This window comes from Mirounga angustirostris, unplaced genomic scaffold, assembly GCF_029215605.1.
Source record: "Mirounga angustirostris isolate CCGP_5_RB_7025 unplaced genomic scaffold, mMirAng1.0.hap1 SCAF_9, whole genome shotgun sequence".
NCBI classification, from domain to species: Eukaryota; Metazoa; Chordata; class Mammalia; order Carnivora; family Phocidae; genus Mirounga; species Mirounga angustirostris.
The window spans coordinates 103289368-103317251 of NW_026991717.1; the positions used below are offsets into that span (position 1 = coordinate 103289368).

Below are 27884 nucleotides of genomic sequence, written 5' to 3' on the forward strand. Positions count from 1 at the left end.
TATGAAAACACGGGGAAGAGCCCGTTACATGAAGACACAGAAATGCAGGGAAGAAGGCCAGATGGCCACAGAGACAGAGATTGCTGTGATACACCTAGGAACCAAGGAACACCAAGGACTGTTGGCAACCACCAGAAGCTAGCAAGAGGCAAGGAAGCATCCTCTCCAAGAACTTTCAGAGAGAGCATGACTTTGCCATGGTCTTAATCCAGGACTTCCAGCTTCCAGAACTGTGAGAATAAATTTCTCCTGTTTTAAGCCACCCAGTTTATAGTACTCTGTTATGGCATCTCTAGGAAATTAAGACAGTTGGTGAACACTCATGGAAAACACAGGATGGATGATAAAAGTTCCTAGTTTCAAAATTGTTTCATAAATATAATTTCAATTGATCCTCACAAATACCTTGTGAAGTAGCAGTGAAGTTTACAGAAAATGGATAAGCAGAAGTATTAGAAACTTGACAGAAGGTGGCAGAAGAAACAGAACTGGAACCTGAGTGAAGGGTCCTATTCACTCTAACCCTGTGAAGCAAAATGCTTCATCCTTTTCCACTCTTTTTAAAGCTTCGTTCCTTATCACAATTCCAACTTCATCCTCTTACTTCTGGCAATTTGCTTTCAGGAAGATCACTGATCAATAAATTCTACAGTGAATTACATTCTCTAACCTCTTGCATTGTGCAGCCTTAACTCTTATTACGGAAAGACCTTATCCACACAAGTAAGGAAGACACACTGGGGATGAACAGGTCATTCCTCTTCCTATAGTTATAGAGACAAGGCAGCAACTTATCCCACAAACTCCCGTTTCCAAGGGCAACTTCAGCAGAAGAAAAGTAGAGCAGTGAAATGATACACTGGTAAACCGTCCATGTTATATAATCCCGATTGTGTGTCCATACTGGCACAGAAAGATTTACTCACTTTTCTCGGATTACACAGGTTCTCAGTTTTAGAGTAAACAGAAACCCCCGGATCACTGTTCCTTCCTTAACCCACCCCATCCGTTCCTCCATAGATTCGCAGATGCCACTTTCACTGCTTTCTTTGGATTAAAATGAAAACTTTCACTGGAATGACCGCCAAAAAAAGTTATTTAAACTCTCCGAGTTTCAGTTCGCACAGGTAAGAAAATAACACTTATTGTCAGTATTTCCTGTGAAGCATAAACGATAGGCAAAACACCTGGCACAACAAAGTTCGCCCCAAGACTACACAAAGCCGTTTTGTGGCTTTTATCTGTGTTCACTGGCCTCCACCTGACGACCAGAAACTATCAGCAACCCTGCAGTGGAAGCCCCCGCCCCCGGCGCTATGTGAGGGCGTGGCCAGCGGGAAGGACCCGGTTGTCTCCGCCCCACTCGGGGCGCCCGGCGCGCCTGATCGCTTCTGCCCTTTATCCCCCCGCACCCTGATCCGCGGCCGCCCGTGTCTCTTCTTCCTTAGTACCGGAGACGGAGACGCCTGCAAGGATTTGAATCCGACAGGGAGTGAGGCACAGCCTGGAGCAGCCTGGGCCCGGCGCGCCGCGGCCACTCGAAGCCCCTGCCGTCGCCCCGCCCACGCGCCGTCGCCCCGGCTCCGCCCCGCTGAGAGCAGAAACTTGTGGGGCCTGCCTCGGAACCCTCCTTCTTGCGGTGGTCTTTGCTATCATGCCGCTGTATGAAGGCCTAGGGAGTGGCGGGGAGAAAACGGCAGTCGTGATAGACCTAGGAGAGGCTTTTACCAAGTGAGTGGCGACGGCGCTGACTGCGGTCGTCCTGAGGGGAGGGCGGGTGGTCGAGGCCCGGCCCCGGTCCTCTTCCCAGGCTCACGGGGCAGTTTGCCGTATCTCCATTTTTCCCTCCAGCACCTCCGCAAATTACGGCCCTTATTATTTATTTTCAACATGGGCTGTACGACTCCCGAGGATCCGGTTCTGACTCCTGGAGAGGCCCAGGAGGCTTCGGGAGAATGGTTTTCGCCGGCGCCCCGGGTTGTCACCCCAGATTGAACGGACCCTTTGGTGTGATCCATGCAGGGGATGACAGCGATGGCTTAGACCTTATCCTGGGCTTATCTGCTTAGGAGGGTAGCAACCGAACTGTAACGTAAACATTTATTGAATGGAGCGTCTGTTGGTACCGGAGATTCAAATATAAGACAGGGCCATTGCTCCGCAAGAGTAGGAAGTCCAATTAGGGAGACGGAACACATAAACAAAGAGGTGAAGCCCTGTAGGTAAGACGAGATCCTTTGTTGTGCCCGGCCCCGAACTCTTAAATTAGGAAATTTGAGATGTTTTAAAAGGCAGCTTGTAAACACTAGTGGCTTTCAGTCTTTTGGATGGCATAGATCCGTTTGACGACCGAAAGCAAGCCACAGATACACAAACCTTAAAATATTTGCCCACGGTTTCAGAGGTTAGCGGACGATCACAGTGGTCCTTGGACTTGAGGTTGTGAGCCCTTGTACTGGGCTCAAGAGGACAATAACAGAATTGCCTCTTGTATAGATATTTGAAATAGAAATATCTGAAAATCTTTATATATATCTGAACACTGCCTAGTATATAGTAGGTATTTAATAATTATTTGTTGCATATGTTGTCAAAACCGCCTATTTAAGTATTGGACCTCAGGTGCTCCAGAATTGGATTAAACACAGGTTTATGTGTTTGGTCCATGACATTCTTGGTCCATGACATTCTCTTACTGTTCTATGCAAGATCCTCCCTTATTTATGTTTTCTTATTTTAAATGTTTATTTTAATAGCATAATAAATACCTTGAGGCTGACACCCAAAGATAATTAGTCTGGCTATGAGGAAATGAGAAGCAGAAAGTTACTATACAGGAAGATGATTATTGACAAGTAAAGAGGAGGGTAATAAGATGAATTTATGAAGTAAAAGAAAGGAATTGAAGTCAACCAGTGGGCTGCATCCTGGAGTATTTGAGGAGCATTGGTGCAAATAAACATGGAGATGTAACTAGTAGAAGATGGAAAGAGCTATTTGGGAATAGGAGAGCAGTACTGGAAACTAGGCGGGATAAGAAGAGATCATCATGTTAAGACTAAACTTACATGGTGATCATTTTTAGCAGAGTTTTCAGAAAGGTTTTGTTTTACTAACATGAAACATACATGCAAATACCTAAATACTTGGGAGAATTTTTTTTTTTTAAGATTTTATTTATTTGACAGAGAGACACAGTGAGAGAGGGAACACAAGCAGAGGGAGTGGGAGAGGGAGAAGCAGGCTTCCTGCAGAGCAGGGAGCCAGATGCGGGGCTCAATCCCAGGACCCTGGGATCATGACCTGAGCCGAAGGCAGACGCTTAACGACCGAGCCACCCAGGCACCCCAGGAGAACCATTTTTTTAAGGATGAAATATTATGAGGTTTTAAAAATAACAATGAAGACCATTTTGGGCAGAAGCTTACTGTATGAAGTTCATGACCTTTGAACATCCTGATTATGTCAAATACACATAGTGTAAAAAAAAGACCAAAAGGAAACACATAAATACGGAAATTAATATTAGAGTGATGAAATTATGAGTAACTCATGAATTATATAAGTGAAGTCCTATAACGTAGTCAGATAATCCAGGGTTGTAGAGATGTGTTGCCTAAAATTTAGCTATAATTTAAAACTGAGAAACACCTGGGTGGCTCAGTCAGGTAAGCATCTACCTTCAGCTCGTCATGATCCCAGGGTCCTGAGATCGAGTCCCGCATTGGGCTCCTTGCTCAACAGGGAGCCTTCTCCCTCTGCCTGCTGCTCCCCCTGCTTGTGTGCTCTCTCTCTCTCACTCATGAATAAATACATAAAATCTTTAAAAAAAAAAAAACTAAAAAGTACATACTGGTCTGAAATAATATACTGGTTTATTTCGATATCACTAATTTGAAACAATTTTTTACCTGTAATACACAATTATGAATATAGATGGCATTAATTTTTTCTTAGTTTCTTTGTCCCTTTTAATACATCAGAGATGTTTCCATATGTTTTTGTGACCACTGCTTTGAAACAAATGCAGAAAAAGTTGTTTCTGTGACAAATACATAGAATGTTACAGTAAGCTGAATGTTTCAATTTTCTGTTTATTTTCAGGTGTGGATTTGCTGGAGAAACTGGTCCAAGATGCATAATTCCTAGTGTGATTAAAAAAGCTGGTCTGCCTAAGGTATTGACTTTTTTTTAACAATTTAGTAAAACAAATGCTGTACTATAAAATATTTTTTAATGTGACTTCAAGTAAGATTGATTAGAACAATGCTAACTATGTAACTTATGACTGTATTCCAAGAAAAAAAATTTAAATCTTTATTTCATTTGAAGTTTCCTACCAAAGCTAATTTGACCAACCAGGAATTGTAGAGCAATAGGAAGAATAATTTTGCATGCCATAAAATTCACATGTTAAAATCAAATACAGATGCTTCTGCCATAACTTAATATTTGCATTCCTGAAAAACCTCCTTTCCATCACAAATAAAAGTAGGCTTATGGTGGGGCAGACCTTATAAAACCCACATAATTTTGTAATTACAGCACTAGCAAAAGTAATAACTGATTCCTCAGGAAAAAAATTAGAATAGCTTTGGCTTGCAACTGAGAGTGCCTGGAGGCTCTCTTGGGGATATTCAAAATAAAATGGAATAATGGATTGAAAATGTTGGTCAGTGGGTGCTGAGCCAGTGCATATGGAAGTCAGTTCTGAGCCAGTGGGGCTATTGTTAAGGTGGAACCAAGAGGAAATGCAGCCCAATGAAGAGTCATGAAAGGGTCTGCTTTGGGAAGGGAGCCCCTGCTACAGAAGATCATTTAAGCTTTTGAAGATTTTATTTATTTGAGAAAGAGTGTGTGTGTGTGTGTGTGTGTGTGTGTGTGTGTGAGAGAGAGAGAGAGAGAGAGAGAGAGGGCGCATGCTTGCGCTCCTGTGCATAAGCAGGGGGAGGGGTAGCCTCCCCGCTGAGCAGGGAGCCCTGCACAGGGCTCTATCCCAGGACCCTGGGATCATGACCTGAGCCAAAGCAGACCCTTAATGGACTGATCCATCCAGGGCCCCTCATTTAAGCTTTTGAAAAATAGATCTTAAAGGATGCCTATGTGTGTGGCCACTGAGCTGATGACTTTTTTTTTTCCCCCAAAGATTTTATTTATTTATTTGACAGAGACAGAGAGAGAGATCACAAGTAGGCAGACAGGCAGGCAGAGGGAGAGGGAGAAGCAGGCTCCCCTGCTGAGCACGATGCCCGATGCGGGGCTCCATCCCAGGACGCTGGGATCATGACTTCAGCCGAAGGTAGCCGCTTAACTGACTGAGCCACCCAGGCGCCCCGACTTTATTTTTCTTGATGAAAGTTATAACTCTGCTATCATTTCAGCTCCTCTTGTCTAACATGAACTAATACAAATTTCACATTATGTAGATACTATTCCCTTATTTAGCAATGGAAGTATGGTATTTGGTTTTATAAAAGTACATATTGTAACAAAATAGATTAGTACATCAGCTTATATTTGGTAATGGGATGCATCTTTAAGATCTACAAGAAATACATTGATTCACAAATCTTTTTAATTTATGCTTGATTAGGGAATCACTTTATTGATTTCAAAATTTTCCAGGGGTGCCTGGCTGGCACAGTCAGAAGAACATTGCAACTTTTGATCTCAGGGTTGTGAGTTCGAGCCCCACGTTGGGTTTAGAGATTACTTAAATAAAAACTTAAAAAAATAAAAATTTTGGGGGGGCACCTGGGTGGCTCAGTTGGTTGAGTGGCTGACTCTTGATCTCAACTCAGGTCTTGATTTTAGGGTCATGAGTTCAAGCCCCATGTTGGGCTCAGTGCTGGTCAGGGAGCCTATATGAATGAATGAATGAATGAACGAACAAAAGATAGGTATATACAATTTTTTTTCCCCGCAAATTCTTGGATAAGCTAGAAATATAGTAGGTACTTGTGGTGTGTATTCAAAATGTGATGGAAGTTCCTGTCTATTCACTTTTCATGTTCTTTTGCTTTATAATAATTGAGGTTAATGTGATACTTGATAAATTTCTAGATAGATTCCTGACTGGACTTAGAACTTTAACATTCTCATTGATATTTTCTTAGTGCTTGTAGCTTTTATATTCATCTTGAAAAGACAAATATGTATTTGAAGATTAATCTATAATCAGCCATACATGGTTTGGAACCTTCTTTAAGCTACATAAAATCATGAAATTAGCTGAGCTAATGGTCTTTCCATTAAAAGTAAATGAAGAGAGGTCTGCCAGTGATGCATCAGAGTACTTACAGCTTTCTGAGGATCATAAGTAAAGCCCTTGTTCTCCATTGGTGTTGACTTAGCACTCATGGGTTGGTAGCGTTTGCATATACTGTTTAGTGCTGTTTTTCACCACACGTTTGTGAGCCATGTACTTGGTGCCTGGTAAGCAAACTAGGAACAGTTCTTGCACCTTAGAGTATGTAGTCTAATGGGAAGGTAGACATTTCACAAGTAATTAAGTGGGGTGATCTTACAAAAGGGAAAGTGTTATTGCTTTGGGTGTGACTTACAGGGACTGGATCAACTCTGGAGTGTTTGAGGAAGCTTTTGATACTTTTTAATCAGTAATTTTGATCAGTCCTGCCAAAATGGTAAGTCCAGGGCGCCTGGGTGGCTCAGTTGGTTAAGCGACTGCCTTCAGCTCAGGTCATGATCCCAGGGTCCTGGGATCGAGTCCCGCATCAGGCTCCCTGCTCTGCAGGGAGCCTGCTTCTCCCTCTCCCACTCCCCCTGCTTGTGTTCCCTCTCTTGCTGTCTCTCTCTGTCAAATAAATAAATAAAATCTTTAAAAAAAAAAAAAATGGTAAGTCCAGATGGAGGAAAAATGCAAATGAGCATAGCTTTCTACTTGTGGACACATACTTTTATCCCCACAAAGCAAAAAGTTCTGTTATCTTAGGCCCATTCTTAAAGATTCCTAATTTAAGTGATTTATTTATGTTTAATGTTTGCATTTATTCCCAATAAAAATTAGTTGTGATTTATTATCAGAAAATGCATTAGTACAGTAAATAAGCATGTTTTAATTTGAGATTATTTTGTTATAAATTAATAAATAATTTTAATTTTTTTATAGCCTATCAAAGTTGTTCAATATAATATCAATACAGAAGAATTGTATTCCTACCTAAAGGAATTCATCCACATACTGTATTTCAGGTAAGATGCAGTTGTGTTTGTTTTTTCCCTCCAGCTTTTGTGATTAATTAGATTTTCCTAATGCCAGTCATAGTAATATTTGGTTGTGTTAACATCTGATGCAAAAAAAAAAAGTTGACCTCCACTGCATTTTTACTTGCTTATTTGCAACCTTTTCCAAAATGTATTTGAAGACTAGATAACTGGCAAGCATAAGGAAATGCTGAAAACAAATTAAATGTTCATTAATAAAGGGGGTTGGATAATTAAATTATTATATATCCATATAGTGAAACACTTTACAGCCATTAAAAAAAGAGTTCTGTATCTATATGTAGTCATACAAAAGGTATCTTAGATATATTGATAATTGAAAAAAGCAAGTTTCAGAACATCTGTGGAATAAACACCTCTATTAAAATACATTCATATGCATGGACCATAATGACAATATACAAACTGCTATAAATGGTGGTTTCTGGCTAGTAGAAGTGTAAGGTATTTGTACTTTCCAAGTTATAAACTTCTGTTATATTTGGAATTTTATGAGCGTATATTACTTTTGTAACCTAAAAAAAGAAAAAATCTTTTTAATGACTCAAGTGTGTATTCATACTAGGCTGTGGCTTTTGTTTACTGAGATAAATGAAGTAACAGATGTAAAGATACTGACACAGTAACTAGCACTTAATAATTAGAGTTCAGGAATGTTACGTTCCCAGGGTAATAAAATAAATACGTCTTTTTGTCATAAAACATCTTGTGCTAAGGTAGTATAGTTTCTCTTTTCTTAACAAAATTGCATTATGTGCCAAAATAAATACCAACTTTTATTTACTTTCATAAGTAAAAACTATCACTTTCCAGGCATCTGTTGGTGAATCCTAGAGACCGCCGAGTTGTGGTTATCGAGTCGGTACTATGTCCTTCCCACTTCAGAGAGACACTCACTCGGGTTCTTTTCAAATATTTTGAGGTACCTGTTTTTTATGTTGTTTTTTGTAGGTTCTAAAACTTAAACTAAAAGGTCCTCATTTAATTTCCTTCATTATATATATTTTACACAGTGCATTTGAGAAACCAGGTGAGATTAAACTCAAGCCATTTTAAATTGACCATTTATTTTCTTTTCTTTGTATGATTATTTCATGTGTAATCAGCCTTTCATCCAATACTTAGGTAACTGACAATTTCTTACTGATATTTCTGTTATTTATTTATTTTAACATAGGGTTTTTTTTTGTTGTTTGATGACTTTTTTAGAATTAAAAGGAATATTCTTTGCTGTGGTGTTTATAATGTGTTTTTTTCCCCAGGTCTTTCTAGTTTCTGTTGTTTAGTTATGCTGACTGTTCTAAATTCTTCAGTTCCTTCATTTTAGGCTTTATTTATTTATTTATTTATTTTTAAGATTTTATTTATTTATTTGAAAGAGCGAGCGAGCATGAGCAAGGGGAGGGGCAGAGGGACAAGAAGACTCCCCGTCGAGTGGGGAGTCCCATTGTGGGGCTTGATCCCAGGACTCTGAGATCATAACCTGAGCTGAAGTCAGACATTTAACTGACTGAGCCACCCAGGTGCCACCTCCATGCCTTTTTCAATGTCTTTACTTAGAACTATCCCCCGCCCTGCCCTCTGACACAACCTTTAGGTAAGGGAAATATGGCCATTATATTTTAGCATTTGTTTATAAGGACTTTCATATTTTGATTGAATATTTATCTGATATTTGGGGTATCACCAGATCTGGCAAATTCTCGCTGAAAATGTCACACAGAGTTAAGGATTTTTATAGCTCTTCAATTTAATTTTAACTGCTATATTATGTTTTAAAAATAGAGTTCATATTACAAACTTTGCAAATAAAGACAATCAAGAATCTTTTTCTTAATTTTCATTTTGATGGCAAAGACATCTATTTTTTTAAATTTAAGCATCTTTTTTTGAATTTATGTTTCTGTACCTCTTCTTTTATCCCTTTCATTTTTCCCTCCAAAAGAGAGAGAACAGGGGCGCCTGGGTGGCTCAGTCGGTTAAGCGTCTGTCTTCGGCTCGGGTCATGGTCCCAGGGTCCTGGGGTCAAGCCCTGCATCAGGCTCCCTGCTCCGCTGGAAGCCTGCTTCTCTGTCTCCTTCGGCCTGCTGCTCCACTTGTGCTCTCTCTTTCTCTTTCAAATAAATAAAATCTTTTAAAAAAGAGAGAACAAAAATTAAAAAAAGAGTTTCATAATTGCCATTTTGGAATAAAATAACTTAGAGAGTTTAAAGAGTGTTTTTATTTATTATGGTATATTTCCATGATTGTGTAAATTCAAATAAATCAACAAACTAGTTCTTGGCACCATAAAATGGTTGAAAGGTATCATAAATATAATGTTACTGTGAATTTTTTCAAGTATATTTGAAATATATGGGAAACACCTTCAACTACTCCTGGTTTTGTTGTTGTTATTGTTATTTTGGTTTTATTCTTTTCTAGGTTCCATCTGTCCTGCTTGCTCCAAGTCATCTAATGGCTCTTCTGACACTTGGGATAAACTCTGCTATGGTCCTGGATTGCGGATATAGGGAGAGCCTGGTGTTACCTGTATCTTTTTTTGTCAAGCAGCTAATTTTTCAGTTTTTACTCTACTTTAACATAATTAGGCTTATTAGAAGTGGTTTTCATGGAATGAAACTATTTGGGGTTACCATATACAAGTATAAATTCCCATGTGGAAAAAATTCACAGGATTGTAAGACTTAAATTTTGTAGAAACTACCATTGTGACTTGGTCCTGGTATGTACTTCAGAGGTCAGACCTCATGAATATTATGTTCAATTTTTAAGAGGAACATTAGCTAATTAGGATGTGTCATAGTACTTGACTACCTTAGTCAAGTTCTAAGAAAAGATCATACAAAGAGTGATTGGAGAAACTGAAATGAGAAAGTTAAATCAAGAAAAATTAAAACACAAAATCTGCTTTCAAATAGCTGAAGGGCTTGCTGTAGAAAAGTAAGTACATTTTTTTCTTTTTCTCTCTATTTCCAGAGGCTGTCATTGGAGGCACAGTAGGGTATAGGGTTTATGATTTTGGTTTTGGAATCAAATACACACATAAGTGGTAATTCTTGGCAATGCTTCTTACTAGTTGTATGATGTTAGTCAAGTAATCTCTTTGGGCCTCAGTTCTCTCATCTGTGAAATGGGAATTATAATAATTCCACCTCATGGAGGGGATATTGTGTGACTTGAGTGAGACAATGTATGTTAAGTATTTAGCATATGGCCTGGCATGTAATAACTTGCTAAACAGTGCTCTAGTTTTATATCATTCACCACTGGGAAGAACTTCCTAGTAATTCAAGCTATCCCAAAATGGAATTAGTGATTATACACTGGTGCATTCCTTGTCATTAGAAGCATGTAAGCTGAGTATAGGTAAAGGCTCTTAGAAATGTTAATAGTGAGGGCGCCTGGGTGGCTCAGATGGTTAAGTGTCTGCCTTCAGCTCAGTCATGGAGTCTCGCATCGGGCTCCCTGCTCAGTGGGGAGCCTCCTTCTCTCCTGCTCCCCCGGCTTATGCTCTCTCTCTCTCTCTCTGTCAAATAAATAAATAAATAAAATCTTAAAAAAAAAAAAAGAATTGTTAACAGTGGATATTGTTCCATTGAAAAGGACGTTGAAGTATGTAAGTGCATGACTCTTAGGAAGTTTTGAGATCTACATATGTATTTATTAGAAGAAATACTTGGGGGAGTGAAATCAAGAATCATTAGCTCCTAAAGAACTAAATTAGGTAATAGTTTTTAAAATATAAAGTATTTTTTGGGGCGCCTGGGTGGCTCAGTCGGTTGGGTGTCTGCCTTCGGCTTGGGTCTCCCAGGGTCCTGTGATCAGACCCCACGTCGGGCTCCCTGCTTGGCAGAGAGCCTGCTTCTCCCTCTCCCACTCCCCCTGCTTGTGCGCTCCCCCCTGCACTAAATAAATAAATACAATCTTCTAAAAATATATATGAAGTATTTTGGGTTTAAATCTCCTAACAGTGGGGTGCCTGGGTGGCGCAGTCAGCTGAGCATCTGACTCTTAGTTTCAGCTCAGGTTGTGATCTCAGGGTTGTGAGATTGAGCCCCGCCTTGGGCTCTGTGCTCAGAGTCCACTTAAGACTCTTTTTCCCTCTTCCCTTCCCCCCTTCAAATAAATAAGTAAATCTTAAAAAAAACCCAAAAACCTCATAACAGTCCTACAACATAGGTATTATTCTCCTTGTTATATAAATCAGAAGATTGAAAGTTGGGGTAGATGGTGACCCAAGGTCATATAAGCATATAGCCAAGATGTATAACTCATGTTTGTTTCTAAAGCCAATGTTCTTACCAATATACTCTTTCCTTTTTTTTTTTATAAATGTTGTACTTATATACATCAGCAAAAACAATATGGAAAATAAGGTAACAAATCCACAGTATAGTATAGTCCACTCCTCTCAGCTCTGTCTAATAGGAATACAATGTGAGACATATATGTAATTTAAAATTTTTCTAAGAGCTACATTTTTAAAAGTACAAGTGAAAGATGAAGTTACTATATTTTATTTAACCCAATATATTCAAAATATTATTTCAACATAGAAACTATATAAAAATTATGAGATATTTTATAGGGTTTTTTGTATCTGTGTATCAAGTCCTCTAAATTTGGTATCAAGTTTGTTCTTATAGCACATCTCAATTCAGACTGGCCACATTTCAAGTAGCTACTTTATTAGACACCCTGGTTGTAACTAACGAATTCTGTGTGTGTGTTTGTGTGTGTGTGTGTATGTGTGTGTTTAACCTTTTTCTTTGAAGAAGAATATGAAAAAAGACTGATTTTTCTGTACCTCTTTTAAAAATATGAAGAATTTGTTACCAAAGTTGACTTAATACTGCAGAAGGTGAGGAAAGTATCAAGGAAGCCATGTTTTATCTCCTAAAATAGTTGTATCCTTAACTACCCTATAGATATATGAAGGAATCCCAGTACTAAATTGTTGGGGAGCGCTCCCCCTAGGAGGAAAAGCTCTTCACAAGTAAGTGTCTTGGGATTTAGCACATTTGCTCCACCTGTACCACAAAAACATATTAATTTTTTGACAGTGATCAATAAAGGGTAAGATGGACATTTAATGTTATTTAGTCCATTTTCTATTACCCTTGAATGTATTCATCCTTTAAGGATAAAACCACCTTTTTTTTTTTTTAAGATTTTATTTATTTTTTTTGACAGAGAGACACAGCGAGAGAGGGAACACAAGCAGGGGGAGTGAGAGAGGGAGAAGCAGGCTTCCCGCTGAGCAGGAAGTCCGATGCGGGGCTCGATCCCAGGACCCTGGGATCATGACCTGAGCCGAAGGCAGACGCTTAACGACTGAGCCGCCCAGGCGCCCCAGGATAAAACCACTTTAGTTTAAAGCATTATAACCTATTATGTAGTAAAAGTATTAAGAGAAGGGTATCAAGTACAATATTTTAGTTCCAGTAACTACTTTTTTTTAATTTCAGGGAGTTGGAAACTCAGCTACTGGAGCAATGTACTGTTGACACAGGTGCTGCTAAAGAACAGAGCTTTCCCTCTGTGATGGGTAAAACTATTTTAAACTACTTAAGAGTGGTTTACATTCCCTTGTCGTTCTTCGACTCATTTGTTTTCTACCTCATTGTATAGTTACTCTCTTTTCCCTCACATCACTGATGTCATTGCTCCAATTATAAGGTCATTATTGACCTCTTAATTACCAAATCCAGTAGTTTAATTTTGGTCATCCTTTCTAGAACTTTTGACATTGTGGATTATCATATACTTTTGATATCATCTCTTCTCTTTGCTTTCAGGACTCTGTTCCTTTTATGATGTTCTATTACTATGTGATGTTCCTTGGTTTCCTCTGCTCTTGCTTTCTCTACTGATATTCTCCTAGGCATCTGGTTTTCATTTTTTCTTCCTCCTGGCTTTTTAAAAGTGATCTCATCTATTTTTATAACTTCAGCTACGTCAATATGCAGTTGATTCTCAAATGTATCATTGGGCCTGACCCTTCTTGATATTCATATCTTCAGCTGATTTTTAGGTGTAAACTAGGCATGTTTAGGTACCTCGTACTTAAGACCTTCAAAAAGTGAATATATTATCTCTTCTTCCAAATTCATTTCAACAAGTCATTCTCAGATAAAGATGATATCTTCCTTATCTCTCATTTTAGAAAACTGGAGTTAAAAGTCCTTTCAGTTGTCCCTCAGAAATCTCTCTTAAATTTCATATCTTTTTCTCTATCATCTATACTACTGAACATCTGAAAGCAAAGACGTTGTAAACTAGACCCTCATTATTTCTTGCTTGGATTATTGTAGGAGACTCTCTGGACCGGTTTAGTATTTCATACTGTTGCCAGAAATAACTTACACAATACAAGTCTGATTACACGGCTTAAGGATTTTTGCTGGCTCCACAGCTTAAAATCCAAATTATTTGCTTGATATACATGTTTCTTTCCAATCTGACTTTTTTTCTACCTCTTAGCCCTAAACTACTCAACTTAACCCTGTGTGACTTATTTTAGCTACAGTAAATTTCATATAGTCTTCTAGGCTCCACTAGTCCTCCCACAACCGTGAGCGTTTATTTATTCTCTTTCTTTACCTGGGATGTTGGGTTTTTGATCCCTCTACATGACTCAGCTGGAATGTCAATTAATTAATTAATTAATTTAAAGATTTTATTTATTAATTCATGAGAGACAGAGAGAGAGAGAGAGGCAGAGGGAGAAGCAGGCTCCAAAGGAACAGGGAGCCCGTCTTGGGACTCGATCCCAGGACCCTGGGATCATGACCTGAGCCGAAGGCAGACGCTTAACGACTGAGCCACCCAGGCGCCCCTCTTATTTGAGAAGTTTAAATAGTTGTTATTATTCACTAAGATTAAGGAAGCCCTTCCCAAAGCAGCATCTACCCCCAGCTAAAATAAGCCCTTTATTTTCAAGCCTGCTTTACATGTTGCCTAAAGAAAACTTTTTCATATTACCAAATTTGTTGTATGTTGGAATTCATCTGAATATCCCTAAAGAGTATATAGCAGTTGTGAAATGCTACAGTTTTTAGCACTTATTCTTAATTTATAGGTTCCTATAATCTAGTTACATTTCTCTCATCTCTTTATCGCCAAATTAAAATTTTTTTGGAAATCTCTATCCTTTTGTGAGGTGAATTTCAACACATAAGGATAGAAGTCTTCAAACTTTTTGATCACACACTAGCCCCATCAGTAAAAAACTTTGGAGCATGTACCTTCAATACGTGTATGTATGTTTATTTTAAATTATATGCATACTATTATTGCTATATTATGAAACACAAAAGTAGGAATTTGGAAAGGATGAGATAATGATAAATAATAATTCTAAAGCTGTACTTACTAATGCTAAATGTTTTTTGCTCCTCAAAAAAGCAATGCGATTAATATTATTTATTATTTTTTTTAAAGGTTATGGCTTAACATTTTGAAGGTGTGGCTTCTAAGTTTAATTTATAGTAATGCTTTGTTTCAGTGGCTGTCATACCTTAAAAGAAATAGCTAACAAGATATGTAGGTTCTGATGGAAGAAGTGCATATGAGTACCCTTATGAAATCATGATTCCATTTTCAGCTCTAAATTTCTGTCTTCCTTGATGTAAATAATGTTTTTATAAATCAGAATATTTTTACATATTTAATAATGAGTTAAGTCTGAGTTTAGAAGATTTTAAATTTAGGTTAGAAAATGTTTCTGAGTCTGACTTGGATAACTAGATTTTTAGCAACAGAATCACATCACAATGGTAATATATCCAAATGTCCACTTTCTAAAGGCTCTCTATATTGTATAGATTTCTTTGAATAGATACATTCTCCTTTTTTTCTCCAAATTTTTATTTAAATTCTAGTTAATTAACATATAGTATAATACTGGTTTCAGGAGTAGAATTTAGTGATTCATCCGTAGAATTTAGTCGTTCATCACTTACATATAACATCCAGGGCTCATCAGAACAAGTGCCCTTCTTAATACCCATCACCCATTTAACCCATCTCCCCGCCCACCAGTTTGTTTTCTATTGTTAAGAGTCTCTTATGGTTTGCTTCCTCTCTTTTTTTCTTTTTCTGTTCTTCTCCTATGTTCATATGTTTTGTTTCCTAAATTCCACGTATGAGTGAAATCATATGGTATTTGTCTTTCTCTGACTGACTTATTTCACTTATCATAATACACTAGCTCCATCCATGTTGTTGCAAATGGCAAGATTTCATTCTTTTTGATGGCTGGGTAATATTCCTGTGTGTGTGTGTGTGTGTGTGTGTGTGTGTGTGTGTGTGGATTGACTTTGAATGATGAAGTTTCTTCCCTAGAAACAAAGGTAACTTTTTTGTTTGGCTTTTAAAAAGTTATAGTACTTATATTTTTAAAAATTTTTCTGAAATGGAAAGTGGTAATGTTGTGCAATTTAGCAGACTGTTTCTGCTTATTATTGAACTTCTGTAGTTCTAAATAAAATTTCTGTTTCAGGTTCAATTCCAGAAGGTGTCTTAGAGGACATTAAAGGTAAACTAAATTCGCATTTTTGTCCTTTTTATCCTTAAGTATTAGTTTATTTTTTTATAAAGATTTTATTTATTTATGTGACAGAGAGAGACACAGCAAGAGAGGGAACACAAGCAGGGGGAGTGGGAGAGGAAGAAGCGGGCTTCCCGCGGAGCTGGGAGCCCGATGCGGGCTCCATCCCAGGACCTTGGGATCATGACCTGAGCCAAAGGCAGACGCTTAACGACTACGCCACCCAGGCGCCCCATTTCCTTAAGTATTAGTTTGGAAAGCATGTGTTTCTAGAAATATTTACAGAGGTACAAAATAATATTAAGTACATAATATAATATCCTAAAAATATTTAATATACAGGATAGGCTATGGAATAATATAAATAAAATTTTTATTTTTCTTTAGATTTATGGAAGCTTTTGGCATTATTTATGATGTCTTATTGAAGAAACTTCTCAATTATAGAGTATACAGGATTACTAGGGAATTAACAGTTTGCACAGTATGAATTAACAGATAAATTGCTTCAGAAAGATACTGGTTTTATGTTGTATAGAGGTTTTGTTTTTTTTTTAAGATTTTATTTATTTATTTGACAGAGACATAGTGAGAACAGGAACACAAGCAGGGGGAGTGAGAGAGGGAGAAGCAGGCTTCCCGCGGAGCAGGGAGCCCGATGTGGGACTCGATCCCAGGACCCTGGGATCATGACCTGAGCCAAAGGCAGATGCTTAATGACTGAGCCACCCAGGTGCCCCGAGGTTTTTTTTTTTTTTTAAGATTTTATTTATTTATTCATGAGAGACAGAGAGAAACAGAGGGAGAAGCAGGCTCCCAAGGAGTGGGAAGCCTGATGCGGGACTCGATCCCAGGACCCTGGGATCACGACCTGAGCCGAAGGCAGACGCTTAACCATCTGAGCCACCCAGGCGCCCCCCGAGGTTTTTTTTTACTCTAGTTTTTAAATACATATTTGTAAGGTCATTTTACTGACTTTGGAAGTTCCAATTTGGGTCCAAAGTATATTGGATTCACTTTACTAGAATATATTACCTCTCCCTTGCTAGAGTGCATTTTTATAATTTTTAAATGGAGTTTTCTGGATTTTTTTTTTTGGTAAGATTGATTGATTGATTTGAGAGAGAACGAGAGAGCACAAGCAGGGGGGGAAGGGACAGAGGGAGAGGGAGAAGCAGACTCGCCACTGATGAGGACCCTGAGATCATGACCGGAGCCAAAGGCAGACGCTTAACTGACTGAGCCACCCAGGTGCCCCAGTTTTCTGGTATTTTGAATCACTGAAAGAAAAGGCATTTAAAATATAATTTAATATTATTCAGTACTGAGAATGTTAATGTAAAATTAATAAGAGAATTAAATGAGACCTGGAGATAATCTGTTACAATATTAAGTGATTTGTTCAGTGTCACACCAAAGGTAGAGTTAGAGCTAGGGCTGCAAAATGGATCTTGTTCTTCATTTTATTATTTACTTACATGGTATAATTACCTAAAATTTTTTCAGTTATTGTAAAACCTGAGTCATTTGTACATGCTTATTGCAGTGGCTTCTTCTGCCAAGTATCTAAGATCTTAAGGGCTAGGTATTTATCTTATATGACAAAGATAGCTATGAGGACTTAAATAAAATAAAAAATATGTAAGTAGCTTGAACACCTAGCTTACCATCTAGCGTATTGAACACGTAGCTTACTATCTAGCATATTAACATGTTGGAGATTCTTAATATATTTTGAATTAGTGAATGAGAAGAATTTTATATAAAATATAAATATTTAACATGTTTTACAAGGAATTAACTCATTAGATTGCATTCAACGTCAGTTTTGTTTCTACTTAAAACTTTTTTATTCCTTATCTATTTGTGAAAATAATTTTTTTTTTATTTTAAAGGTTTTATTTATTTTTCAACAGAGAGAGAGAGAGAGTGAGAGAGGGAACACAAGCAGGGGGAGTGGGAGAGGGAGAAGCAGGCTTTCCGCTGAGCAGGGAGCCCGATGTGGGACTCGATCCCAGGACCCTGGGATCATGACCTGAGCTGAAGGCAGGCGCTTAACGACTGAGCCACCCAGGCACCATATTTGTGAAAATAATTTGAAGGAACTTATTATAAAAGGTACTTTGCAATAGAAATAATCTTTGATGGCACCTGGGTGGCTCAGTTGGTCAAGCGTCTGCCTTCGGCTCAGGTCATGATCCCAGGGTCCTGGGATCGAGCCCCATATCGGGCGCCCTGCTCAGCAGGGAGCCTGCTTCTCCCTCTCCCCTTGCTCCTCCCCCCTGCTCATGCTCTCTCACTCTCTCTTTCTGTCTCTCTCTCAAATAAATAAAATCTTCAAAAAAAAAGAATCTTTGAAAGAATAAATGTTCAAAGTGCAAAAAAAAGGTGATCTAGTAGAAGGAAAATGGAAGTGTTGGGCTATGCCAAGAAGGAGAAAATAATCATGTCAATAAACACTAAACTAAGGAGTGTTACTATGGCTAAGAGCAAAATTTAGCTTTGTGTTCTGACCAACCAAGATTTTTAAAAAGAATCAGATAGGTAGATACATAAGATTAGATACAGAGACAGAAATCAGTCTGGTTCAAAGAAACATGCTACATTTTCATGATGCTAAAATTTATTTTTATTATGGTACTCTTATACAGGGAATATCAAAAAATAGTTTCCTCTGGGCGCCTGGGTGGCTCAGTTGGTTAAGCATCTGCCTTCAGCTCAGGTCATGATCCCAGGGTCCTGGGATCGAGCCCCATATTGGGCTCCCTGCTCAGCAGGGAGTCTGCTTCTCCCTCCCCCTGCTCTTGCGTGTGCTCTCTCTCTCTCTAAAATAAATTAAATCTTAAAAAAAAAAAAGTTTCCTCAGAGGTGTTTTTTTTAATATGATTTTGTGAAGGATGAATATGCAACATGTCTTATGATTCTGCAGTGAATGAAAAAGTTCTTTATTTGTGAATAAATTGTCATAACCAAACTAAAGCCAGGGATAGTTTATAAAATCCAAAAGAATGGATAACTAGCATGTTCACTTGAATAGAATTGTTTTAACTGGACATAGATTGATTCAATCACAAACTATAACACAGTCTCCTTTTCTTTCTCATAAGTGCGCACTTGCTTTGTAAGTGATCTGAAACGTGGATTAAAAATCCAAGCAGCAAAATTTAATATTGATGGGAATACTGAGGTAAGTTAAAAATAAATATATATTCTTTTTCCAGAGGTTATAACCTATATATTTATGCTTATGATACTTATATTTCAGCGTCCCTCACCACCTCCAAATGTTGACTATCCATTAGATGGAGAGAAGATTTTACATGTTCTTGGATCAATCAGGTAGACCTTAATTGTTATGAGCAAAATAATGAACTAGAATGAATTTTTGGCCTTTAAAAATATCTAAGCCTTTAATATTGCTGATTTAACAATTATGTGTTTTTCATAAGGCCTCCTCATTTATGATTAATTTTATTCAACTTTTTAATTTTAAAAAATTTAAGTCATTCAGAATTAATTTACTAGTAGAACTATGGTAGAGAATAAAGTATAATACATTTTTTTAAGATTTTATTTATTTAGAGAGAGCATACATGCGTGAGCTGGGGGGAGGGACAGAGGGAAAGAGAGAAAGAATCTCAAGCAGACTCCATGCTGAGCTCAGAGCCTGATGGGGAGCTGATCTCAGGAAATCATGACCTGAGCCAAAATCTAAGTCAGACACTCAACCGACTGAGCCACCCAGGCGCCCCGTGTCTCACCTTTTAAACCCAATTAATTTACGATTGTTTGCTAACATGTTTTTCCTACCGAAAATCTAGTTCATTTGAAACCTAATAGACATAGTTCAGACCAGTAGTTTGTTGGTAAATCAGAAGGGTCATTTAAAGTAAAAGGCCATTTTAAAAAACCATATATTAAACATTAAACATATTAAAGTATATAAATATGTAATTATTTGCCAAACTTTTTTCTAGAACCTTTTCTTTGAGGGTAAGTCTGCTTCTAGAGTTTGGAGTTAAGTGTACAGAAACCAGGAAATTCATGGTTTATTATTTCCAAGTATTTTGTTTCTGTTTTCATTTTTGTTTTAAGTGCAGTGAAAACTTAGTTATTTGTGAATCAGTCTTGGTACAGAATTCTTATAGACATTTTCTTCTAGACTTTTACAGTTGTATTACCCATATTAAAAAGATTTTAGGGGCACCTGGGTGGCTCATTTGGTTGAGCATCTGACTTTTGATTTTGGCTCAGGTCATGATCTTGGGGTCCTGGGATCGAGCCCTGTGTTGGGCTCCGTGCTCAGTGTGGAGTCTGCTTGAGATTCTCTCTCCCTCTTCCTCTACCCCTTCCTGTATGCTTTCTGTCTCTCTAATGAGTAAATAAAATCTTGGGGAAAAAAAAAAAAGATTTAAAAAGTAATTGTCTTTTCAAAGCATTCAGCATAGCTCACATAGAAAAACAACTTATTTTCTACACTAGTATTTGTTGGTTAAGTAATAATTGTAAAATTATATAATTTCAATATCAAATCTATTGACAATAAAAGACTTGGAAAAAGAAAATTGATGCTCTGTAAGCATTCATCTCAACTGGTAGGAATGGAGGTATGCAGGCGTAGCAGCAAGTGGCCAACTGTGAGTGTTGAGTGTTCTGCAGGCCTCAGTATACTTTCCTGGTTGAGAATTTTATGTTTTGAAAAAGATTCAAGAAAGCTTCAAAATTCTATGCATTGTATGATCTAAATTTTATTTTTAAGAAATAGAGTTTATATATGCATATGTATAGATAGTTTTATATTGCATCACTTAGGATTCAGTTTGGCCACCAATTACACAAACCTGACAGTAGTGGCTTCACCAAGAAAGAATTTTTTCTCTCTCGGGGCTCCTGGGTGGCTCAGTCAGTTAAACGTCTGTCTTTGGCTCAGGTCATGATCCTAGGGTCCTGGGATCGAGCCCCGTATCAGGCGCCCCTCTCAGCAGGGAGTCTGCTTCTCCCTCTCCCTCTATCCCTCCCCCTGTTCATGCTCTCTCTCAAATAAATAAATAATCCTAAAAAAAAAAAAAAAAAGAAGTTTGTCTCTCTTTTAAAAGAAATTCACAGGTAGATAGTCCAGGGATGGTATGACAACTCCCATCAGGGATGTAAATATCCTTCCATCTCTCTCATCCTTTGGGGAGTAGCCTTGTCCTTAGGGACCAGGGTGGTTGCTGGAGCTACTATATCTGTGTTTAAAGTAAGGACCCCTAGGAAGGAAAAGAAAAAAGTGCTTCCTCTCTGTTTTGTTTTGTTTAATTTATTTATTTTGAGAGAGAGAGATTGAATCTATGTAGGGGGAAGGGGCAGAAGGAGAGAGAGAGAGAGTCTCAAGCAGACTCTGTGCTGAGTGCAGAGCCCCACTCGGGGCTTGATCCCATGACTCTGAGGTCACAACCTGAGCTGAAACCAAGAGTTGGCCACTTAACCAGCTGTGCCACCCAGCAGCCCCTGCTTCCACTCCTTTTTAAGGAGACTTTCTAGAAGTCCCACATACCACTTCTACCTCCATCTCATTGTCACTTAGCTACACATCTAGCTACAAGGGAGGCAGGTAAATACAGTGTTTAACTCGGGAGAGGCATTGTATCCACCTTAAAAATGGAGTTCTATCTTTTTTTTTCCTTCCAAATAATTACAGATTCACAGGAAATTGCAAAGATAATATAGGGATGCTCGTGTACTCTTCACCCAGTTTCTCCCAGTGGTTACATCTTACTTAACTGTAGTACAATAGTAAAACCAGTAAATTGGCGTCGGTGTAACGTGTGTATGTATAGTACTGTGTAATTTTATCACACACAGATTTTTGTAATCACCACCACCATCAAGATATAGAACTATTCCATCACTACAAAGATCTTCCTTGTGCTACCCCAAAATAGGGTTCTTTTAATTTGAGAATGAACAGGAAAATGGAAAATGGATATTTTATTAGGCAACTAACAATCTTTGCCATATGTTATTTTTAAAAACAGAAATGCTTGGGGAGAGGATTGTTTTTTAAATCTTTTGTATCACTGTGGATCTGCTTCTTGAATCTTATTTTTATAGAATTTCACTCCTTTCCTGTTATTAGGCTTAAGGAAGTATAACTGGACAAACTGTATGTTAATCTGTACATAATAATAGTTGTAGCTAATACTTGGGGAGCGCCTCCTTTGTACCAGGCAGTGTTCTCTTGACTCACTGGATCCTCACCTCAATACCTGTGAGGCAGGTGCTTCTATTCCTCTCATTCACAAATGCAAACACCTTGTGTTTAATAATTATTCTATGTTAACATAGTACTGTTACTTAAAAAAATAGAACTAATGGTATATTCTGTATCATACTATATGATGCCGACAAAGCACTCTGTTTTTGATCTCATTAGAGATTCAGTTGTGGAGATTCTTTTTGAACAAGATAATGAAGAGAAATCAGTTGCCACTTTAATACTGGATTCCCTTATACAGGTATTTTGATTTCATAAAAAGTTTCAATTTACGACTACAGCCCTTTAGAGAAAAAAATTTTTTTTAAAGATTTATTTATTTGAGAGAGAGAGAGCAAGCGAGCATGGGGGAGGGGCAGAGTGAGAGGGAAAGAGTTATAAGCAGACTCCACGCTGAGTGGGGAGCCTGATGCCAGGCCCAGTCTAACAACCCTGATATCATAACCTGAGCTCAAACGAAGAGTTGGATGCTTAACTGACTGTCCCACCCAGGTGCCCTGAGAAAAAAATTTTTTAAGTAATCTCTACATCCCATATGGGGCTTGAATTCACAACCCCATAATCAAGAGTCTTATGCTCTACTGACTGAGCCAGCCAGGCGACCTAAGAAAATTTTTAAATGTTATTCTGTATTTATATTTTATTTTATTTTTTTAAAGATTTTATTTATTTATTTGACTGAGAGAGCACAAGCAGGGGGAGCGGCAGGCAGAGGGAGAGGGAGAAGCAGGTTCCCACTGAGCAGGGAGCCCGATGTGGGGCTCGATCCCAGGACCCTGGGACCATGACCTGAGCTGAAGGCAGATGCTTAACTGACTGAGCCACCCAGGTGCCCCTGTATTTATATTTTAGCCACTGGTTACAATTTTTAGCTTTTATGTTAAATTTTACAGTTACCGAGTTTTACTTTGGCACTGAGATAGGGTATTTACAACATGTCAGAGTCAGGGATAAGTAGTGCTATCATGTATCATTTCTGTAGCAATAGTATCAGATTTTTATTTTGTACCTAGTACAGCTTGTAGTTTCTTTAAATGCAGGTTTGTGTAGTATTGAATTTTAAATTCCACAGGGTGTATGATAGTATGTTTCTTTTGTTTAATGACTATGGCATCACAGAATCCATGTGAAATGCCAGCGCTTTGGAAGATACTGTCTACCTCTGGCAGTTCTACTCAGAGACTCTTACGAAAAACATAGCATCAGTGAAAGACTTTAACATTCTAATTTTTAGAACTGATGTAGAAACAATTTTTCCAAGAATGTTATCTTCCCACTTGACAACTGGCTCTGGATATAATAACTGTGAAGTTACCACCTTAGAAAAATTAAGTTTCCACATACTTACTTACTAAAAAAGAAAGTTATTTTATTTCTTCTCATGTTCTTTGCTCAACTGAGTCATTCTATCTTGAAAATGAGAATACTCACATATAACTACCATATACTCTGTGGAATTTTAAATTCTATACTGTTAGATTTTGAAATCTTTAAAGTTCTATATTAAGTATATGGCAGTATTAATCATGGTTATATTTGCTACATGAAAAACTCCCTTGTTAAAGAAACCTTGCTGTGCCTTTTTTTTTTTGTAATAGTAATGCTCACCTATTTAATTTGTAATATATAATCTGTATATTTTCTTGAATCCAATCAAGCATTATTTATACAGTTAAGAATAAATTTTTTTTTCTTTCTTTTCAATAACAGTGCCCAATAGACACCAGAAAGCAACTAGCAGAGAATTTGGTAGTCATAGGTGGTACATCTATGTTGCCAGGATTTCTCCACAGATTGCTTGCAGAAATAAGGTATTTGGTAGAAAAACCAAAATATAAAAAAGCACTTGGCACCAAGACATTCCGAATTCATACTCCACCTGCAAAGGCTAATTGTGTGGCCTGGTTGGGAGGTAAGAATTTAGTTTTTAAGATATAATGATTATATAGTAATTGGTTCCTGAATGGTATTATTAATGGATATATTAGAATAGATGATTCAGTCTTAAAAATTGCTCACTTAACAAACTAATAGAACTATTAAATAATTTTCTTGAACACTGACTTTTCCTTAAGTTATTGTCAGAATCATATATCTATTTCTCTTGGCATTTGCACTTTAATTTTTTTTTTTTTTTAACGATTTTATTTATTTGACAGAGACACAGTGAGAGAGGGAACACAAGCAGAGGGAGGGGGAGAGGGAGAAGCAGGCTTCCCGCGGAGCAGGGAGCCCGATGCGGGGCTCGATCCCAGGACGCTGGGATCATGACCTGAGCTGAAGGCAGATGCTTAACGACTGAGCCACTCAGGCGCCCCTGCACTTTAATTTTTTAAGTAAACTTCATCCAGTTAAAGTCATTTCTCATATTAGTGATGGATAGCTGTGCATTTATTCCAGTGGTACTACCGTTGCTCATAACATTTGTTTTAATTCCTCCTAAAGCCAATTTGTGAGCCATATGTGAGAATTGATCTCTTTATTTTATAATTATACTTTATTTTGTGACTGAGTTCATTGAATGATAGTTCATAAGAAATGATAGTTTCATTGAAATAAGGAAATAGCCTATATACATGTAAAGAGACTATATAGAGAAAAAGAGACTAGAGAGAGAGAGAGAGACTACTTTGAAGATACATATAGGGAGAGAGAGACACTACTTTGAAGAGAAAAACAATCATGGATATGTATATTTATATATGTTCTGATACGTGTTTTAAAATGCATCTGCAGCTAATATGTATCTTGAGCATTAGAAAAAGTATTGAGATTTTAAATGAATATTATATTTCTTATAGAATTTGGTAAAAATATAATTTTGATCTAGGACAAATGGATTTAGTTACCAAATTATTTTTTAAAGACTGCCGTGTGGGTCTTTATAAAGTCTTCAGCATAGACTTGGGTGGCATTATAATGATGCTTACTGGGTTTTACAGTGCTGTTTTATTTATTGACATACAATCTTAAGAGTTGTGGCAAAGAAAACTAACGGTATTATTTACTGTATTTATACAGAATTGAAAATAGTTTCCACCCCTCTCTACCTCACCTGCTTTTAGACACAGTAATGCTTGTTAGCATTTTCACTGTAATCTGCTATAGACCATTTAAGTTACTTTCAACATAGGAGTTGTGGCTTACCCTGTTATTCAAAATACAGGATATAAAAGAACTGCAATTACTTTGAAGAGTGTGAATATGCATTACTGAATTTCACCTGTTCTCTCTTGTCATATAATGAAGTGGTTGTATGTGTACATAAAATTTTCTGGTAAAAGTTTTTATCTTAACTATAAAAATATTTTTTACCACACAGGAGCTATTTTTGGGGCACTGCAGGACATACTTGGGAGCCGTTCAGTCTCAAAGGAGTATTATAATCAGACAGGCCGTATACCTGATTGGTGTTCTCTTAATAACCCACCTTTGGAAATGATGTTTGATGTCGGGAAAGCTCAGCCACCGCTGATGAAGAGAGCCTTTTCCACTGAGAAATAAAATTTGATTGAAATTCAACTTTGCTTTGTATCAAGTATCTAATCAATTACAAGCAAATTGTACAAAGTATATAGGATGCTGTTAGAGATGATTTTATGGAAGTGAAAGCATTTCTTTGTTACTTTTTGCATTAATATTTAATTCTTTTGACTTGTTCCTCTTGTGTAACAGTAAAATAGTAGCTGATGCTTATGAAATCTGTTGTATTTATATCAATAAAATATAGTAAAGCAGTTTAATTTTGGAAGTTTGTTACATAGTTTAGTTTACAGAAAGAATAATAACATTGTCCCTCCACAATTCACATAATCTGCCCTGAGCATTGGAGAATCCATCAGTTTCATTATTTTTAGCAGTTGTTTCATTTAAAGAAGAAATAATGTTAACCATTACCAGGTATTTCAAATATTAACATGGGTCTCTTCCTTCAAATCCTTTTGTTTTGGTATTTATCTGTCCATGTTAGAATGCTACTTTTCCAGGAATATATTTGACCCTTTGGACTGAGAATGCTTAGTAGATTAGGTAAACATTTGTTAAGCAAAGTATGGAAATGTTTCCTTTTTAACTTTACAGTTTCTTTATGAATAATTCTACATTTCTAAGAAGAAAGACACTTCATTTTTATGCAAAGATATTTTACGTATTTTTATGAAACTGCTTTATAAACATGTATTCATAATGTTTTTAATCTCTTTTGTACTTTTTATCTTCTCAGGATAGGGGTTCTTGGAAATGTGTACTCAGTCACCATTTAATTTTAATTTTTATTTGTTTTGATTTGTTTTTAACAAACTACCTCTTACTGAAATTTTGCTGGTTTTATTCTTTCCAGGTGCCTGTGAAAGTACATACACCTATTCCTGAAGAATGTACTCATATTCCTGAAGACAGAGTAGGAATTGATATATTTTCTGGACTGTATAACCCATGTCCATTCTTTCTTATAGTTTAGTCATTTTTGATTGTCCTTTTTGGGTCCTTCCTAGTTTTGCCATATACTTTACGTGTGAAGATACCAGCACCAACCAACCCTTGAAAGAGCTGGTTCCTGGCATTAAGAATAGGAAAGAATTTGGGCGCCTGGGTGGCTCAGTTGGTTAAGCAACTGCCTTCGGCTCAGGTCATGATCCTGGAGTCCCGGGATCAAGTCCCGCATCGGGCTCCCTGCTCAGCAGGGAGTCTGCTTCTCCCTCTGACCCTCCTCCCTCTCATGCTCTCTGTCTCTCATTCTCTCTCTTGCAAATAAATAAAATCTTAAAAAAAAAAAAAAAAAAAAAAAAGAATAGGAAAGAATTTAAGGGAAAAAAAAAAAAGGAAAGAACTGGTGTGTATGTGTGTGTGTGCATTTAAAAAATACTAGCTGTACTTTGTCACCATGTACTACTACTACTATAGTAGCACAAGACTAAGACTCAGGATTTATTGACTGTCTGCTGTGTGTTAAATGCTACAACAGTGAGACATGGACCTTTACCCTTAGGAGGTTTTCAGATTAACAGAAGTGGCGGGTACACAACTGATGATACAGACAGAATGTGGTAGCAGCCTTAAGGATATCAATTGCTTGTTAGTGATGTAGTTAACTTTTTTTTCATGTAAATAATATTTGGGTTTTTTTTTAATTCAATAAGCCAACATATAGTACATCATCAGTTTCAGATGTAGAGTTCAATAATTCATGAGTTGTATATAACACCCAGTACTGATCACATCACGTGCCCTCCTTAATGTCCATCACCCGGTTACCCCATCCCTCAACCCATCTGATGTAGTTAATTCTGAGCAGGGAGTTGAAGAAAACTATATACTTTTACCCTTGTTCCTGAAGGATGAGTAGAATTTTAAGAATTGGAGTTATTCCAGTCTATATGAACTGAATTCTCTATACAAAATCTTAAAACATTTGGCATTGGGATGAAGCATTGCTAATTATAATTTAGGATTGGGTCATGAAGAACTTGAAAACTATATTAAAAGCCGTGACTAAAGCTATGAAAGATCATTTTTGCCATCCAGTTTCCTAATATATTCATTCTGAAAAGTGAGGTTCTTTTATCCTTTGACTTGCCACTCTTCTATAGCACCCTTCCCCCAAAGTAGTCATTTTTCCCATAAGCACATATCTATAACTGATGCACTTACAATTTTCACCTTGTAATTGTTTCTATACAGGTTTTATCTTTTCTGGAATGTAAGCTCCATAAGAACAAAGCCCCTTTATTTTTTTTTTTTTAAGATTTTATTTATTTATTTGAGAGAGAGAGAATGAGAGAGAGCAAGCACACGAGAGGGGGGAGGGTCAGAGGGAGAAGCAGACTCCCT

At 37.4% G+C, this 27884-nt stretch overlaps 2 protein-coding genes across 8 annotated transcripts in view; one reads left to right on the forward strand and one right to left on the reverse strand.

Annotated features, from left to right (window-relative positions):
• ARMH4 (armadillo like helical domain containing 4) overlaps positions 1 to 27884 on the reverse strand; it is a 230560-nt gene that overhangs the window by 152599 nt on the left and 50077 nt on the right. The gene's annotated exons all lie outside the window — the stretch shown is intronic.
• On the forward strand, positions 1557 to 25798 carry ACTR10 (actin related protein 10). Its single transcript, XM_045900942.3, has 13 exons — positions 1557 to 1731; positions 4105 to 4177; positions 7130 to 7212; positions 8059 to 8167; positions 9670 to 9777; positions 12177 to 12244; positions 12717 to 12796; positions 15752 to 15787; positions 18907 to 18986; positions 19065 to 19138; positions 22215 to 22296; positions 23766 to 23967; positions 25378 to 25798. The coding sequence occupies exons 1-13, from the start codon at positions 1655 to 1657 to the stop codon at positions 25557 to 25559; spliced, it is 1254 nt and encodes a 417-aa protein (XP_045756898.1). The 5' UTR covers positions 1557 to 1654; the 3' UTR covers positions 25560 to 25798.

What these genes read in the sequence shown, in the direction of transcription:
- ACTR10 (XM_045900942.3), top strand. Translation starts at nt 1,655, where the DNA reads ATGCCGCTGTATGAAGGCCTAGGGAGTGGCGGGGAGAAAACGGCAGTC. An exon ending in GGGAGAGCCTGGTGTTACCT is followed by an intron (nt 9,778 to 12,176) that starts GTATCTTTTTTT and finishes ACTACCCTATAG; the next exon opens with ATATATGAAGGAATCCCAGT. An exon ending in TACTGGATTCCCTTATACAG is followed by an intron (nt 22,297 to 23,765) that starts GTATTTTGATTT and finishes TTTCAATAACAG; the next exon opens with TGCCCAATAGACACCAGAAA.